The sequence below is a fragment of the Xiphophorus maculatus genome, chromosome 6, assembly GCF_002775205.1.
Source record: "Xiphophorus maculatus strain JP 163 A chromosome 6, X_maculatus-5.0-male, whole genome shotgun sequence".
NCBI classification, from domain to species: domain Eukaryota; kingdom Metazoa; phylum Chordata; class Actinopteri; order Cyprinodontiformes; family Poeciliidae; genus Xiphophorus; species Xiphophorus maculatus.
In genome coordinates this window covers 15188715-15204663 of record NC_036448.1, presented here as the reverse complement: position 1 = coordinate 15204663, position 15949 = coordinate 15188715, and the positions used below count along the sequence as shown (strand labels likewise).

Here is a 15949-nt window from a genome sequence, read left to right as displayed (position 1 = left end):
TAACTCGCATTTAGGAGAAATGCATTCTGATTCCAATAATAATGTTGGTAGCTACTGGATTTTTGATTTATCAATGTTAAAACTGCAGCAATTTAAAACATTTTTTTCAAATGTCGTTTGAGCTGGCAAATGGAAAAAAAAAATGCTTTCATGTTCTCTTCATAAAAGCAAGTACCGTACTTAGTCTCAGGTAATTTAAGGTCTTTTGCAGACACTGAGACATGATCTAATACATTCAACAGAAGCTTCACAGTTCTCTCTAATCTGAAAGGAAATGTGTTACTGATAGCAAGGTTGAGAGTTCAGTAATGATTTTAATCAGAACTGGGTGGATATCATCTACTTTCAGTTGCACTTGTCAGAAAAGCAAATTACTCACATGTATCAGTAGATACAGCTTAAAATCTGTTTCCCACGAGTAATCCAAAAATGTGTATTCATTGACATGTTGATAATACTGCAAAAACAAAGTCATAACCATGACCAAGAGTAAAAGACGTAACATTTGTTATGCAGATGTGCCTGCTCTTCCACTCGATTTAATCCATCTGAACTCCCAATTTATTTGTGTTCTGTGTAATTCAGTTCCTGGTCTGAAACCTCTACTCCACTTGAGCATTTCCACTACACTATAACAACTATAATTGGTCTCCTGTGGCTTCAGAACACCCTTCCCAGTTCTTCCATTAACACCGCCACAGTGCTGCCTGGCTGCTGTCCATGGTGCTGATCTGTAACTGATATGGGATTGGAAAGGAATGCTTTCATGTTACCAAGTTCACTGTCTCATATGTCACACACATTTTGATACATCCAGCCATAACATTTATATTTTTTTTTTCTTAAAAAAAAAAGTTTAACAGAAAAAGCATATAGTTAAATGCAAATTAAAATGTGATAATTAGAATTTATGTATGCTCACAAGTTCCTGAAGTGATTCCTGCTTTGTAATCCAATCTCTAAATGTTAAGAGGTATCAGTGCACTTTATGTTGTAGCAATAATATAATTTAACCCGAAGGATGCGTCTTATCTGAATCATGTGTTTCATGAATTCCACTGAATTTGTATGATAGAGAAGTTGCAGGAGTTTGCACGTTGTTGTGAACGTCTGTGTGAAATCAGGTCTTAAAATCAGTCATATTTTTCTAGGACAGGTAAAGAGTCATGCTTTATTTCATGCAATAATCTGTCTGTTATATCTTACCTCTTTAAACTCTCCAGCCCAGGATAATTAGTATTTGGAGAAAGCACCGCTTTTCTTCCTTCAGCTTAGCTGAATTCACTTACATTGCTTTCAGCAAAGAACTCTTCTGCATCCTCTACCTCATTAAGCTCCTGGAAAAATCCTAACCACTGTGGGGCTAAAAGGTGACACGGTTTTGTCTTTAATCACTAGCCACGATTAAAAGCTGCTAATTACCTGCTAAACGTGGGAGTCACTGTAAAATAAATGCAGAGGGTTAACGCTCTGCACACAGAGACGGATACTTTTTATCCAGCTCTAAATGGTTACAGAGATATTTCAGTTACAAACATGAGTATATTTGCTTTCACCACAGATATCTGTGTAGGTATGTAGGTTAGATCACCTATAAGCTATATACAGTATATATCCCATACATCCATTTTCTAACACCCTTGTCCCTTCTGACATATTCTTGACCAATTTATGTAGAGAAGCTCAGGCTCATTATCATAAAATAGTCCTGTCTGCTATGAAAAAAAAAACCCCAACATCAACAAAAAAACAAATTAGCTACAATGTAAAGTCGTTCCAAAATACTTGCCCAAATGAGCCAAAACAGAGTAGTTCAGGCACACTCATGCTTATCAGGGGTTGAGTGGAGTGGAGAAAAATTCAGCCACTCTAGAAAGTGAACATTGTTGGCTACTTATGCTGCATGTAACTTCCCTAACTCTAACCCTATCAGAAATAGAATCTCGGAAAAGCATCGAGTCCAAAGCTTTGTGAAAAACGTGATTACATACAAACTAACAGAAGAGTTTATTACTGCAGCTGCCACCATGTTTCAGACACACAGCAGCAACATTAGATTGTCAGATAAGGTTGGTGAGAAAATTCATCCCTACCTGAAATTCAGGCTTCAGGAGCCTTTATTGATTTTTTTTTCCTTCTTGGAAATCTTTACTTTCGACTGGGAACTTTTGCGTGACGGTCTACCTTTGCGCAGGCACAAAACGCGCACAGCTACCTGGAATGAGTTTGCGCATACTTTGATTTATCATTGGACAGCACTTTGAAAAAAAAACGTCGCCACAGGTGGGTGGTACATCGCTCATACTTGGACTCCTCTCACTGGTAGGCGGGTGTTGCGATTCTTCTTTCCCGTGTGCCTCACTGTGCAGGTTTGTTTTCTTTTTTTACAGACGAAAAGCCACCGTGTTTAACTGGCTTTGTGACCGTAGGCGTGTTTTTACGCGAGCCACTGAAAAAAAAAAGAATGCGAAAGAGAGAGATTGGAGTCCGAAGTGATCATTCAGGCGACTTGTGCTGATTATTCTTCTCCTACAGACGGGGTTTTTAGATAGGACCATGAATTCATCAGCAGGTGCGGGAAACTACCGCAGGGGATCCCCCAAAGGAGACACGGTAAGATGCATATCAATTTAGCTGGAAATTAATTAGTATGCATTGATCTAAGATCCACTATATGACAAAAAAAATATATATATTTCTGATAAAGGGCTGCATCTCATCTCCAGTGAAAGAGGACGATCAGTAGAAATGCAGCGTTTTGTTCTTAGAAGACTGTAGGAGATTTTCTGAGGGTAGTATGTGCTGGAATGAAGGAGTAAAATGATTTTATCTTTACTTGCTGAAACTTTTTGGTTCCGATTAAGCAGAAAAGGACTCTGTGACTAGATGTGTGCAAAGCTCGCTGTTTGGTGCAATGTTTTCTAAGATTTGAAAACAAAACCTTAATTCGCAGCTTTACTTTTAATTTATGGTAATGTTTGTAAATAATATGAATTTTCAAAATTGTGTAGGCTACACCTCCATGGACCAGTTCGTTTAGGTATACTTTTAATATCTCTCCCTGTCTTTTGACCCCAAATAAAACATAACAAATGAACTTACTGTGGGAAAAACGATCTTTTTTTTTCTTCTCCTCTCGTGTTTCCAGTAATGGTCCAGCAAAGCTCTCCTGTAATGTCATTTCCAACTCACAAAATGGAAGGCAACTCATATTACACAGAAGTCATATCGATTGTCATTTCAAAAGGGGCAAAATATGCTGACACTTAAAATCAGATTTCTTTCTAGTGGTACTCTGGGGAATCTTTATGACAATTTTGTCTGGTTGATGTCACTACAAGGAAAACATATATGTTATGGAGCGCTATATATATATATATATATATATATATATATATATATATATATATATATATATATATATATATATATATATATATATATATATATATATATATGTGTGTGTGTGTGTGTGTGTGTGTACAGTACAGACCAAAAGTTTGGACACACCTTTCTAATTCAATGGGTTTTCTTTATTTTCATGACTATTTATAAGGCAGGAAATCCCACTTATTAACCTGACAGGGCACACCTATGCAGTGAAAACCATTTCAGGTGACGACCTCTTGAATCTCATCAAGAAAATGCAGAGTGTGTTCAAAGCAGTAATCACAGCAAAAGGTTGCTACTTTGAAGAGACTAGAATATAAGGGGTATTTTCAGTTGTTTTACACTTTTTTGTTTAGTGCATATTTACACATGTGTTGTTCATAGTTTTGATGCCTTCAGTGTGAATCTACAAAGTCAAAAGTCATGAAAATAAAGGAAACTCATTGAATTAAAAGGTGTGTCCAAACTTTAGGTCTGTACTGTATATATGCAGTATATATATATATACAGTATATTTACTAATATTAATGAATTTACCAATAGAACAGAACAGGTAAATTGTTGTTTTTCCAGTTAGTTCATTATAACATGTATTTTTCCTTTACGTTGTGTGTTTGAGGTTCTTTCGTGGCTTTTGTAGTCTGTTGGTGCCAAACTATCTTTACAAAGAGTAGATGTTAAAGGACTCTTTGAAGAACAGTTCAAGTTAGAGTTAGCCTGCCCTCTGCTGGAGAGACCACGCCGTTATCAGGCTTTCTTGCTCGCTGCACAAACCAGATTGATTCAAACATATTTTACCACTTTCAGAAGAAACTCCTCCCTCGCACCTATATCTGGTCACACCACTCACAGCTTAATGCCACGAAAGCCCTGACTTCTGGAGTTTCTGAGACCAATTTCAGTCTTCAAAGATACCTTAGAATATTCTTCCATAATCTCCTGTCAATTTGCATAGAAAAAAAAATTTCATTAAGTGTGACTGGGATTTCTGGACAGCTCAGCCATCTCTCAGGACAGAACAGCTTCTGGAATAAGTGCTTGAATATATTTCTTAAATTTGTTACGCACCATTTAGTTGGGTTTCTTTGCAGAAAAGGATAAGGAGAAAAAGATAGCTCCTTTTTTTTACAAAGACTGTTATTGTTAGCTTATATAAAATATGCCCACATTAATTTCCTTTGGCTTTTTCCCCTTTTATTTCCTCTTGCTTCTTATATGATCAAATTAAACTGATACAGTAATGCTGCTGCTCAAAACAAAATCAGATCTCATTACTTATTCTGTTTCAAGTTATTTGTTATACAAGTAATTTATTATCTGTCATTAATTATCAAAGGGTGAATATCAAGCTTCAACTGAAAAGTTTTCAATATATCCTAAAGCTCTTTTGCAAATCAAGAAATGATAAGATAGATAAATTTATGAACACATTTAAAGACAGCATGTATTTGATAAAAAGCCAGAGGAATCTTCCAAAAGACATAAAAAATTAACAAAGAGTGTGTGAAAAAAGCAACATTTTTTATCCTTCTTAATATTTAATGCAATAAGATCCACTGGCAAGTTATTCCAGAAAACAGCAATCGGTGCACCAACAGATATTAACCAGTGTATAGTCAGTGAGGGTTCTTGGTGGCTTAGAGGTGGATGATGGGCAGCTGCCATTCGCTGCATGTCTTCCTTCTTTCTCCTTCCTATTTCCTTTCTATATACTTTTCAATAAAGGCCACTAGATCAACAAAAATCTTTAAAAGATAAAAACTGTAGATAATTGATTTGATCAAACTTATATTCAGTCTCATTCTTAATCATTATATGATTCTATATGTACACATATAGAAGCGGCTTGGCTGAGACACAGCAACATCGCTGCCTATGGATGTGAATATTTTCAGTTTGACCTAATTTCTTTTGACTTCCACCACTGATGATTTATTTGCTTTTTTACAAACTCACTTTGATATGATTTTTTTTTTTTCCATTACAGGTAAAGGAATTATTACTGTAGATAACACTCACGCGACATGTTTGCTGTTAAAACTAATAAACCTGTAGCCACAACCTTGAGTTTAATGTTTTTTAAAGACATTGTTAGCTATTTTTGGATGAGATCTTGCTGAAATGATTGGCTTTATTTTGGACCTTCAAAACTAAATATTTTGCAGTGTTATATCTGAGCTGTCAGTCTTGCTGGAAGGAGGACAACTTGACATTTTAAATGGCAGTGGGATTCCACGGGGATTTTCACTGTTTACATTTATTAAGAGGCCAGAAGGCATGAGTCTGGAGGCGAAGCCGGTTCTGTTTTACTGTCTCGTAGTCAGGCACAAATGCCTTGCAGCACATATCTTTATGAGAACATCTACAAAGTTGTGCTAATACTTTGTAGCACTTTTTATCTCTGGAGTTGGTAATTTTTGCATTAGGAGAAAAAAAAGAAACCTTAACCACCAATTTAGTTTTTAGTTTTCAGTCAGTTTGTATCAAGTCAAGAGTGGCTCAAGGACTCAGAGCCCTGAGCTTCTCTGGGGTGGAGCTCCACTGACAGGTTTTGTATGCAGCAGTTTTCGTACCAACGAACAGCCTTTCCAAAGCTTTCAGCATTCATCAGGTGAGTCTCCAGTTCTCCTGAACTGAACCAATGCAATTTGAATGTTTGTATTGCTTTGCAGCAGTATAGTAACCATTACAGAATGACTCCTCTTTCCTCAAGTGCACGTAAACACAGCGCTTACTTCGATACCATCTGCCTATTCTGCCCAATGACTGCAATGAAAGTGATAATGCAGCCACGAAAAATAGCACATTGTTCAATGAAATGAAATTTGTAGACAGAGGAACAATCAGGGATGCGTGGTAGAAAGGGACAACACCACTCAACAGCAGTCATTTGTCACCACTAACTGCAATGCTGTGTTTTGGCTCCTTGGGGAGGCTCTGGCACAGATGAGAGCCTTGTTTACAAAAACTTTCCAGGTTCTGCAGCTCCTGGGTACCCTCTGGCACCTAAGGCTTTTAATCCCAGACCCTATCATGCTCCTGCATTGATCCCGGGGGTGAAGGTCTTCTTTTGTCCTTGTCACTTGTGACAGATGACCAGATAGTTGCTCATTTTGAAAGGGGTTGAGGGGGCTGGTGGGGCAATTGCATCTGGATGATCCGAACACAGCAGAGGCTGATAAGCATGCACGCTTCGACTCATTCCTATTCTGACAAATGTCGATGTGTTTTCTATTCATATCTTTGCACCACTGCCCTGCCCTGAGCTGGAGCTGGGGAGCATACTAAATAGAGAAGAATCTTTGGGTGGAGTTTTGGCTGCTTGGAGCTTTTGATTCGATTAGCAAGAGAAGGGCACACCAGTTTGCCTGAAGGTCAAGACTGGACCAGGGCTGAGGACATATTGGAGCGTTCTGAAGTCAAAATGTAAACTCGGCACAAATTGTGCACTCAAAATTGACAACAGCATACACAGGGGAGCTACATTTACATTTGTGAATAGCTTGCCTTTTTAAAGTCAACACCAAGATTATTGGTGTTTAAGTGGTCTATTTTGCTTCTTTAGCTTCCATACCATTCCTAACCTTAATTCACACATTTTAGAAAAAAGTTCTAGATTTAGGATTTTAGTATTCTCGCAACACTAAATATTAGTTATTGTGTCTAAGAGCAGTAGCCTTCTGCTATTATAACCACAAAGTGTTATATATTCTATTTAGCTTTAGTGAAATGTGGTTGATCAAGACAACATTTTACGTATTTGTGAAATAAAAAAACTTTAAGTCTTTCAGATTTTCACACATATTATCAAGTGGATTTAATTATGCTTTGGTCTAACCATTCTATTGTGTCTCTGGCTGTATGTCTAAGCTCTTTGGTCGGGCTGAAAGATGAACCTCCGTCTGAGTCTTAATTCCTTTGCAGCCTCTAAAAGGTTTTCTTCCAGGAATGTTCTGTTTCATTCACTTTAACAATCACTCTGACAAGCTTCCCTGTCCCTTTTAAAGAAACAAACCTCTGAATGTTCCAGGGAATGCATTTTGAAAGAACATACTTTCACCAGAAATCAGGCACCCCACGTAAGTTTACTGACAGCGGACCCAAAAGAATCATTAAAAAAGTTGAAGTAGCCAGCAGAAACTCTCAAAGAGCTTCTGAAAGACCTTGAAATAGCTTGTTTCCTTCCCATTAAAACAGATGGCAATGCTTTTAACCACAGTGGTCTCTTTGCACAATCACAGCGTAAGACTTGCTGGAAAAAAATGGCTGCTAAAGGTTGTTTAAAGTTTGCTGCGAAAGAAAGAAAAAAGCTGTGAAGTCCTGGAAGGAAATGAGTTTGGCTAGATGAGACTATATAAGCTGTCATTGCCATACAAGGCTTTCCACAAAGTATTTCATACCTTTCCCACAAAATTTTCATTTATTTATTTTTTGTTTTGCAAATGATTACTTTGATTTCTTTGTCTGTGTGGATTATGTGGGTTATTCTGGAGTGAATTTTTTGTCAGAGACTACAATACTTATTGAATACATATTGACAAATTCAGTATGCTTTTTACATTGTTTTGCTGTATGTAGCATTTTTCTAGTTATATTGAGGGATTTTATAGTGGAGCAGTTTCTATCACTGTGATACTGACTGAGTGTTACTGACTGCTCAAAATTCAAGGTAGATCAATGTAAATCACACTTAATTTTAGTTCTATATTTGTAAAAATAATAAAAAAAATATGTGTAATGTTACCTCCACTTTATGCTCTGCTTTGTGTTGGTAAATCATTTCAGATATCAATAAATGAAATTGAAGTTTAATTTTAAAATATTAAAACGCAAAAAAGTTCAAATGTATATGGATAATTAATGCACACACTTTGATGCTTTCCTTTGATAAAATGCATCAGTTATGCCAACGATATCAATGTACAGCAAATGTTTTGTAGAGAAAACACGAGGACTGTCCTTAAAGGAGTGACAAATCATCCAAACTCTAAAAAGCTTTCTAAGATGGTGAGAGTTTGAGTCATTTAAGTGCTATTTTTTAGGTGAGGTATGTTAATAAAAAAGGAAAGCACAAATATTTTGAATCTCTAAGTGGGTATAGAGACAGATTTCTTTCCCATACATATACGAATTTTTAAGTGACAGCAGCTTCTAAAATGCTTTGACAGCAGCTCACACTGTGGGAATCAGCCTAAGGAGAAGGACTGCAGGTGATGACGCGAGGGGCAAAAAAAACAAACACGAGGAAATCCAGGCTGTGAATTGTTAATGTTCTGTCAGTATGATAAAATGGCCCGTCACCTCCATGCTTTGGAGCAATAACCGCGCTGACCTTTTACACTAATTGCAATTAAAGTGACTTACTGTGAGCCGGCGATATTCATAATCATGGAAGTGTGTGTCAGGGCCGTTAATGTGGCAAAAATGAATAAAGAGGATGACCAAAGCAGAGCTTGTTTAAAAGGCCTCGGGAGGGAACGCGGCGGCACAAAATCAGCTTGTTACCAGCGGTGGCTTTAAGTATAACCACCATGTCCTGCATGAACTCGAAGACTTTATTATTCCCCATACAGGCAACTGGGCAATTACTCTTTGTGATGAGAACCTAATCTCTTGTGGTGTGCATGCAAATAAGAACTTCAGCTCATCTTTATCTTGTCTTTACATGACAGCTTTTTTTTCTCTTTTTTACAGGGAAAAAGAAAAGCGCAGCTGTTGCTCGTTCTATTTTTTTATTGTCTGATGTTCTGTGATTATACGGCCTATCTGTAAATACGCAGGCTTATTTATCAGCCGTAGCTGCTGTTGAGTGATTGTTGTAGGTGTTGGAATCAAGCACGTAAAATATGAACCCATCAGCCATTAGAGATAAACTGCTGCAGCTGCGGGAGGGAGATTCCTGCTATAAGTGGGCCCATGAGCCACTGTGGAAAAGAAATTTGGCTGACTTTTTATATAAAAGTATTTATGAGGTGCTGTGAAACCCCAAGCCAGTTAAGGGTATAAAACATGCCGCTGTCCGTGAAATAAAAAAAGTTTGGTGCCTCATACTTTATTGTAATTCACTTTTTCACTGAGTGATTGCGAAGGTCACGCTGAAATAGTGAACATTTTGCTCATGGCCATAAAATGATACAACTTCTGTATAGGAGTGTTAGAATCCAGGTGGCACTTTGCAAAATGCAAGGACTTGTTCTAGGTTTATTTAATGTGCAAGCAAATTGTCAAATTACAGCATCAGTCTGAGGAGTGATTTGGTTTCTGAGTCCATTTCTGCTGAGAGTGAAGGAGAGAGTGTATCTGTGGGAAGCTTTGTGATTCACCCATTTTTAAATCCACATTTTGAAGGGCAAACGTCACATTTCAAACTCATAAAACCTACAAATTTTGAAACAATGTAACATAAACAACCTATGATCACCCTCTCCATTATTTTCAAACCAAATAAGTTATTCTAACTCCAAGCTTTAACAAGAAAATAAATATTTTATAGCCACATCCATGTAGTGTCTGATGTACTACAGTTGTGCACAGGACACAGTTTTCTCATGAAAAAATACATTTTAATGTTAATATTTGTTATTCACATTAATGTGTGTGATTGTTCATGTTTTACACAGAAAACAAGTGTAAGTTGTAGTTTGCTGCTAAAATTGTATAAGAAAGGTTGGTGATCTCTGGGAGAGTAAACTGGTAAAGAAGACAGATTTCTCCAGAAAGTCTCTCAGTTGTAATAAACATTTTGCTGCAGGTTTAGGAAATAATTGGAATCTGTAGTTTTGTTTTGTTTTTGTTTTGGTTTATGAATGTCAGTATATTGCTTCAGCAAAGCACTTTATTGCCTTTAGCTGGGAAAAGTGCGACGTCAATAGATTTTGCTTACTTTTGTTTGTCAACTTTATTTGCTGTAGTGTATAAAACCAGGACGATTATGCGGAGAAAACTGAGAATTACTGAATCTCTGCATGGCTTGCTAACATAAATTATGGCTGTTCTGGTCACATATTTTATAGGGAGGAACATTCTGATGCATACCTTTAGTGTCAAAATAACAACGCTGTTTTAAACCACACCAGAAGTCATGTTGAACTAGTGCATTGGCATTTCAAATTACAGATTTGGCCTCAAGTTGTCTTTTTCACTACAGGGCACAACATAAAGGCTTTTAAATACGTGCATAAAATGTTGGTTTGTTTGATTCTCTAAGCTGCTGCTCTCACTAGCTTAGTAGGCAAGATTTTTCCTGACTTTCTCCTCCGCACTGGATAAATTGCCGTATAAATCTTCATTTTCTTAACCTAAATTTGAGCAGGAGAATTTGCTACTACTACTTTCATCGTGGACACCCATTGTGTTATGTGCTAATATCCAAGTACGGCATCGCATATGAAGTTATGATTCTCAACTTACTTTTCCTTTATGCTCTCTTACATTTTTCTCCATTATATTCATCTCCATGAGAGGCATGTGACTTTCTCCTGACTGTATTCAAGCTATAAGCCTGAAGGTAATTAAAAGTTGTAAAAATATTGATATATGCTCTTGAATTAATGAGTTATCAGTACTTATCCAAGCAGCCTCCAACATTTCCACTTTCCAAAGAGGCAGAGTGATTTTTGAGTTTTCATTAAGAAACATTTGTTTCTTCATCTCCTAAGGCGGTGGCATAATTTTAGATGAATGAGCCGCTTAGTCAACTTCATCCCAGGAAATTTCAACATACAAGACATAAATGCAACATATATAAATCAGATGTGTTTCCTTTGCCAGGTTCCTGTCCTGTTAGCATGACTTGATGAGTGACTGTGTGTGACTGGGAGAAGGAAGGAAGGAGGCGTGTTTTATGATGTGGACAGGCGGCATAAATATTACTTGTGCCTAATCCAAACCCAGCTGCAAAACCAGCTGAATTGATTTGTTTTTTGATGTGCGTACACCAGCATTTGGAAAACACAACAACCAGGACGCGCATACACAGAGGGAAAAATGCAGAGTATGCAGTATTGGTTTTGATGGTTAGAGCCCCATTACTGAGTGTGTGTTCGCGTGTGTGTGTGTTTGTAAACGAAAGGGAGGGAGAAAGAAAGGCTTTCTCACATTGAACTCCATTTTGTTCTGTGAAAACTCTTGCTAAGAGAGTTTACGATTATGTGTGAGAGCAAAGCTGAAAAAAGAGGAGTAGTGTTGGGGGGGAGTAAGGACCAGAGAGATAAGTAGTGTTTGGAGCAGCCTGAGCAGATGAGACGGACCCTCCTCCTCTTCCCTCTTTCTTATCCTAAACCCGTCAACGCCCCCCTCCCCTTCTGTGTAGGCAATGCCAGCGTGTGTGTGATTGATTCGCCCAGCCGGCGTAGAGGAAGGAAAGTGTTGTGGTTGGGCTTCTAGACCCCCAGGTCATCCCTTCCTTGTAAGCTGCAGGGGAGGGCTGGAGTTGAAGGAATAGAGGGAGAGAGGAGGAGTGGTGTCTCAGACACCTCCAGCAGCCCCCAAACTTCACTGCACAAAAGGTGGGAGAGCAGTAAGAGGGGACTGCGATTGGCACTTCTCAACATGTCTGTCCTCATTGCCACCCAGCTGAAGATAGACACCAGCACTTCTTCCAGAAGGGTAAGGGGCCCTTTTAGCATGCACGGCACGCTGTGGGGGAATGTCTGTATTTATGGGTGAGTCTCCTGCTGCTGACGAAAAAAGGCTGCTGGCTGTTTTTGATAACAAGTGGACAGGCAGGAGGAGAGCGGTGGGTCCTGGTGTCCCCCTTTGAGGATCCTGATTGACAAACGCTTGTTGTTTAAATTTGCTTTCCAGTGCCGACTTCTAATGAAGACTTGGTTACATATGCTGTGGAGAACACCTACCGCCTCATTGTTATTCTTTGTGATAACGCCACTTAATGATTTGAGAGAGGACTGGACATGTTGGGCAAAAGTTGCGCATAGTTGCGTGCATGCATTGAATGAAAGGGTCTGTGTAATACAATTCTTAAGACATTAAAGGAAACATTAAACCACACTTTCATTCTTTGTTTTGAGAAATTTAGACTAAGCATTGGTCTCATTTTGGCGGACAAACAGGGTGTAATTGATGCACAGAGGAAGTTTGGAATAACTAAAGAGAATTTACTGGAAGTCTTTTTGCTGTTTCTATATAAGCTTTGAAGCTAAAAAAAAATCTATCTCAGACAGAGCAGCAGTGCGATATTGATGCGATTTGTTTATATCAGAGAACATATTTTTCAAGGCGCAAGGGAAAACCAAAAGAGCTGTTTGCAACTGAAAAATCAGGAGACGCAGAATAGTTTAGATTGTGCCTCACTCTAGCAATACAGGATTTTTCATTTCATTCATCACAAACACTTTCACGCCCATCCCTTGGTTATGCATACTTCCTTTCCTCACATATGACAAAATTGTTTTTTTTTTTTCTTTTTTCTGGTCACTCTCTCCCTCTTCCGTAGTTTTTCTTCCTCATCATCCACCACCATCTACAGCTGTCGTCTGCAACTTCCCTTAAAAAAAAAAAAGCCAGTCAAAGTCTATTCGTACAACATCAGCCAGCATTAAACTCCATTTCCTCGCTGACTTATCTTCTGCCATTTCAATTTGGGCTCAGTGCATAGCTCCTATTCATTTGGAATATGTTGCACTTATCCTGCGTGGAAGATAAGATTCCAACAGGCAACGTGCTGATGCAAAATAAAAAAATAAAAATAAATGCACGCAGGGCTTAGAAAATTATGGATTTATTGTGAGTTATAAATACCATCTGCCGGAAAATCTTGTTATTTTCATTAACTTGCAGAAAAACGAAAAACTTTGATAAAATCCATAAAAAAAGGATAAATCTCCATGTTCGTGGATTTGTATTGCTTGAGTAAGCATGCCATCATGCCAACATGCATTTAGGATGTGCTTTTTATTTGCTCATACATTAGAACTCCTGTTCTAGAGCTTCATAATCACTGCTTTATATTTGCCTTCAAAACTATCACATGCATTTGTTTTGGATAAATGGGCATGTATCATGCTTTTTACAACTTTTCCTTTTCTGTTATCTTCAGGCTTGTAGCTCACAATAGTTGTATTTCCTTTAAGAAAAACCCTGAGTGCAAGGGAACCAAGTGTAAAACAAACATTTGCTAAAATGTTATCTTATAAATAGAACACTGAAATGTGGTATTAATACATATAAAAAGGGCAAACCAAACTAAAAGTAACAGCAAAGTTTCCATTGTTAAATATGAGTGCACGAGTTAAAGATTTATTTGTCAAGTCAGGAGGAGAAATCACTAGAAATATTGCTAATGAGGAGTCTGTTGTCCAACCAACTGTCCACTGTCACCACATGCTTGTCCAGAAAGAGTGAAAACAGCAAATCAATGACTGACAATCTGCTGGATTTACTTAGACAGAAACACCTTTGAACCAATTTTAATAATAAACTAAACATGATAACATTGTTTTTGATAACTAGAATCAAATAGAATGTATAATTGGAATTAAATGATTTTTTAAAGGGCTTTGAGATGACATGAGTTGTGATTTGGTGCTATATAAATAAACTAAGTTGAACTGAGTTATTAGATAAGGATGCTACCCACGTATTTAAAAGAACTCTGGCAGATGTGATTTATGCTCCTGTTCTGACCAGCCCTGTTACTCTTTTAGCCAGTTGCAAGCTTTATTGTCTTATACCCCTAAAATTGGTCAGCAAAATACTTGTCATTAGCAATTCTTGCTGTGATTGTTTGGAAGCAGCTCACTTTTCTTCATATATTTTGGGTTAACCCACATTACAGTGATGTAGCTGTGAAAATATTATCTCTCAGATTCAATAAGTCGGTCTGCAGTTCATTTTGCCTCAGCAACAAAGTGTTTTTAATCCCTTGAAGCTAAAGCTACAGACGTGGATGGAAGGGGATGTTAAAATATGTACATGCAGACTTTGCTTATTAAGCTCACACACTGAGAAAAGTGTCACTGCTGCAGCTATTTATCATGGGAAAAAAGCAAGGGGAACATTTGTAAAGATTGATTTATTTGGAAAAGCTACTTATGTCAACAGATGTTTCATACTGCAGAAGACATACAAAAACCGGTGCTCACAACCAACAGCTGCAGCTGCCTTGATGGTCTTGATGCTGACTCATTGCTAGAACTATCTGCTAAAGTCATGCCACAAACTGTGTAGCTTAGCATCCTGCTTTTACCCTTTCCTTGTATCATGATCTTTGGGTTAAAAGTGTTGAAAGCAGACTGTCTATGGTGGGGGAGAAGAACTCCTTTCTTTTCACCTGTTTGTTTCACAAATGACAACCACTTCTCCAAGCACTGCAGAATCTGTATGGAAGGTAAGAGAGCTCTCTCCATAATTTTCTGAGTTCCCGATAAGCAGCTGCACGTTCTGTTAACATTTGAGAGGTGTTTTTGTCAAGAAAATAATTTGAATTTGTGGAGAGGCGGGCTGTCTGGGTTGAGATCGCGAGCTGTTTATATTTTTGCACATAATGTAGTTTTGTTGGCATTTTTGAAATAAGCAAGTAAAAAAAATCCTTTCTTTCTTTCAACAGCTGAAAGTTGTACTCCGTTGTTACACAATCATTAATAAAATTAATTCTTTGTACCCTTATGAAGGAATAGGTATCATTAAACTCTGACAATTGAACGCAACTGACTAACATCACAATTTATGTTCCATCAAGTTTGAGGGTAAACTGGGGACAGTCTGAAGATAAGAGTCCATGTGTCCAGGCTGGAGTACAGAAGAGACTATAATCCGACACACATATGCCGAAGGATGATAGAAAAAAAAAAGTTCTTGCCACGGTTGGCTCAGTTCAGCTTTAAGGAAAATCATTAGGGTCCACCAGTACCAAATGGAAAATTGTGCAGAAATGTGATTATGGTGGGCTGGAAAGCCAATATGTCAGCGACGTGCAGCGAGAGAGTTTGGTAATTTTCTTGTTCATCTGAGGGATGTTCAGAGGAAATTAAATATTACTATAGTCCCTGCAGACACGACCTGATTGATCTGTTTTCTCCCCCCGTCTAATTAATTTGTGTCATTTTGTTGTGCTGAGCTGCATGCAAATCAAAACAGGCCAAAGTAGGGCCATTTTAGTTTATGCAAAATTCATCAATGTGCTTGTTGTAAGTGCATTACATTATCTTGTGTATTATGTTATTGGATATGGAACATTGCTAATAATGTTTTTAAAAGTTTTATAACTTAACTTTGGCTTCTCTGCAAAAACAACCCAATAAAAATAAAAAAAATGTTTATGCAGCGGCCTGCATATTATCTGTCATTCTTTGGAGCATAGTTAAAGTACATAAAATTACCTTAATGTTCATAAAGCAGTCAGTCTCAACATCAAATATTACCCTCATAATTTTAAAATTAATTCCACATTTGCAGAATCATCACTAAAGTGAGACATCAACTAAAGACCATTAAAAGAATAAAAGAGAAGTGGGAGTGAGTAATTAATTTAATCTAACCTAACAGTGATAAATAAAAACATCAAAACTATACAAAAGTTACTGTAAAAGTTTGTTTTTCT

General features: G+C 37.6%; 1 protein-coding gene across 2 annotated transcripts in view; it reads left to right on the top strand.

The window, feature by feature from the left end:
* The first annotated feature begins 2321 nt into the window (after window positions 1-2321).
* The window catches only part of LOC102222497 (dipeptidyl aminopeptidase-like protein 6), a 92774-nt gene continuing 79146 nt past the window's right edge, over window positions 2322-15949 (top strand). Inside the window, exons 1-2 of one of the 2 annotated variants that reach the window (XM_023336142.1) lie at window positions 2322-2369; window positions 2536-2613. In XM_023336142.1, coding sequence (XP_023191910.1) covers window positions 2557-2613 — 57 coding nt within the window. In that variant the 5' untranslated portion in view covers window positions 2322-2369; window positions 2536-2556. Of the gene's footprint in view, window positions 2370-2535; window positions 2614-11831; window positions 11998-15949 lie in introns of those variants that run through there. The other variant, XM_005796017.3, reaches the window with a different exon arrangement.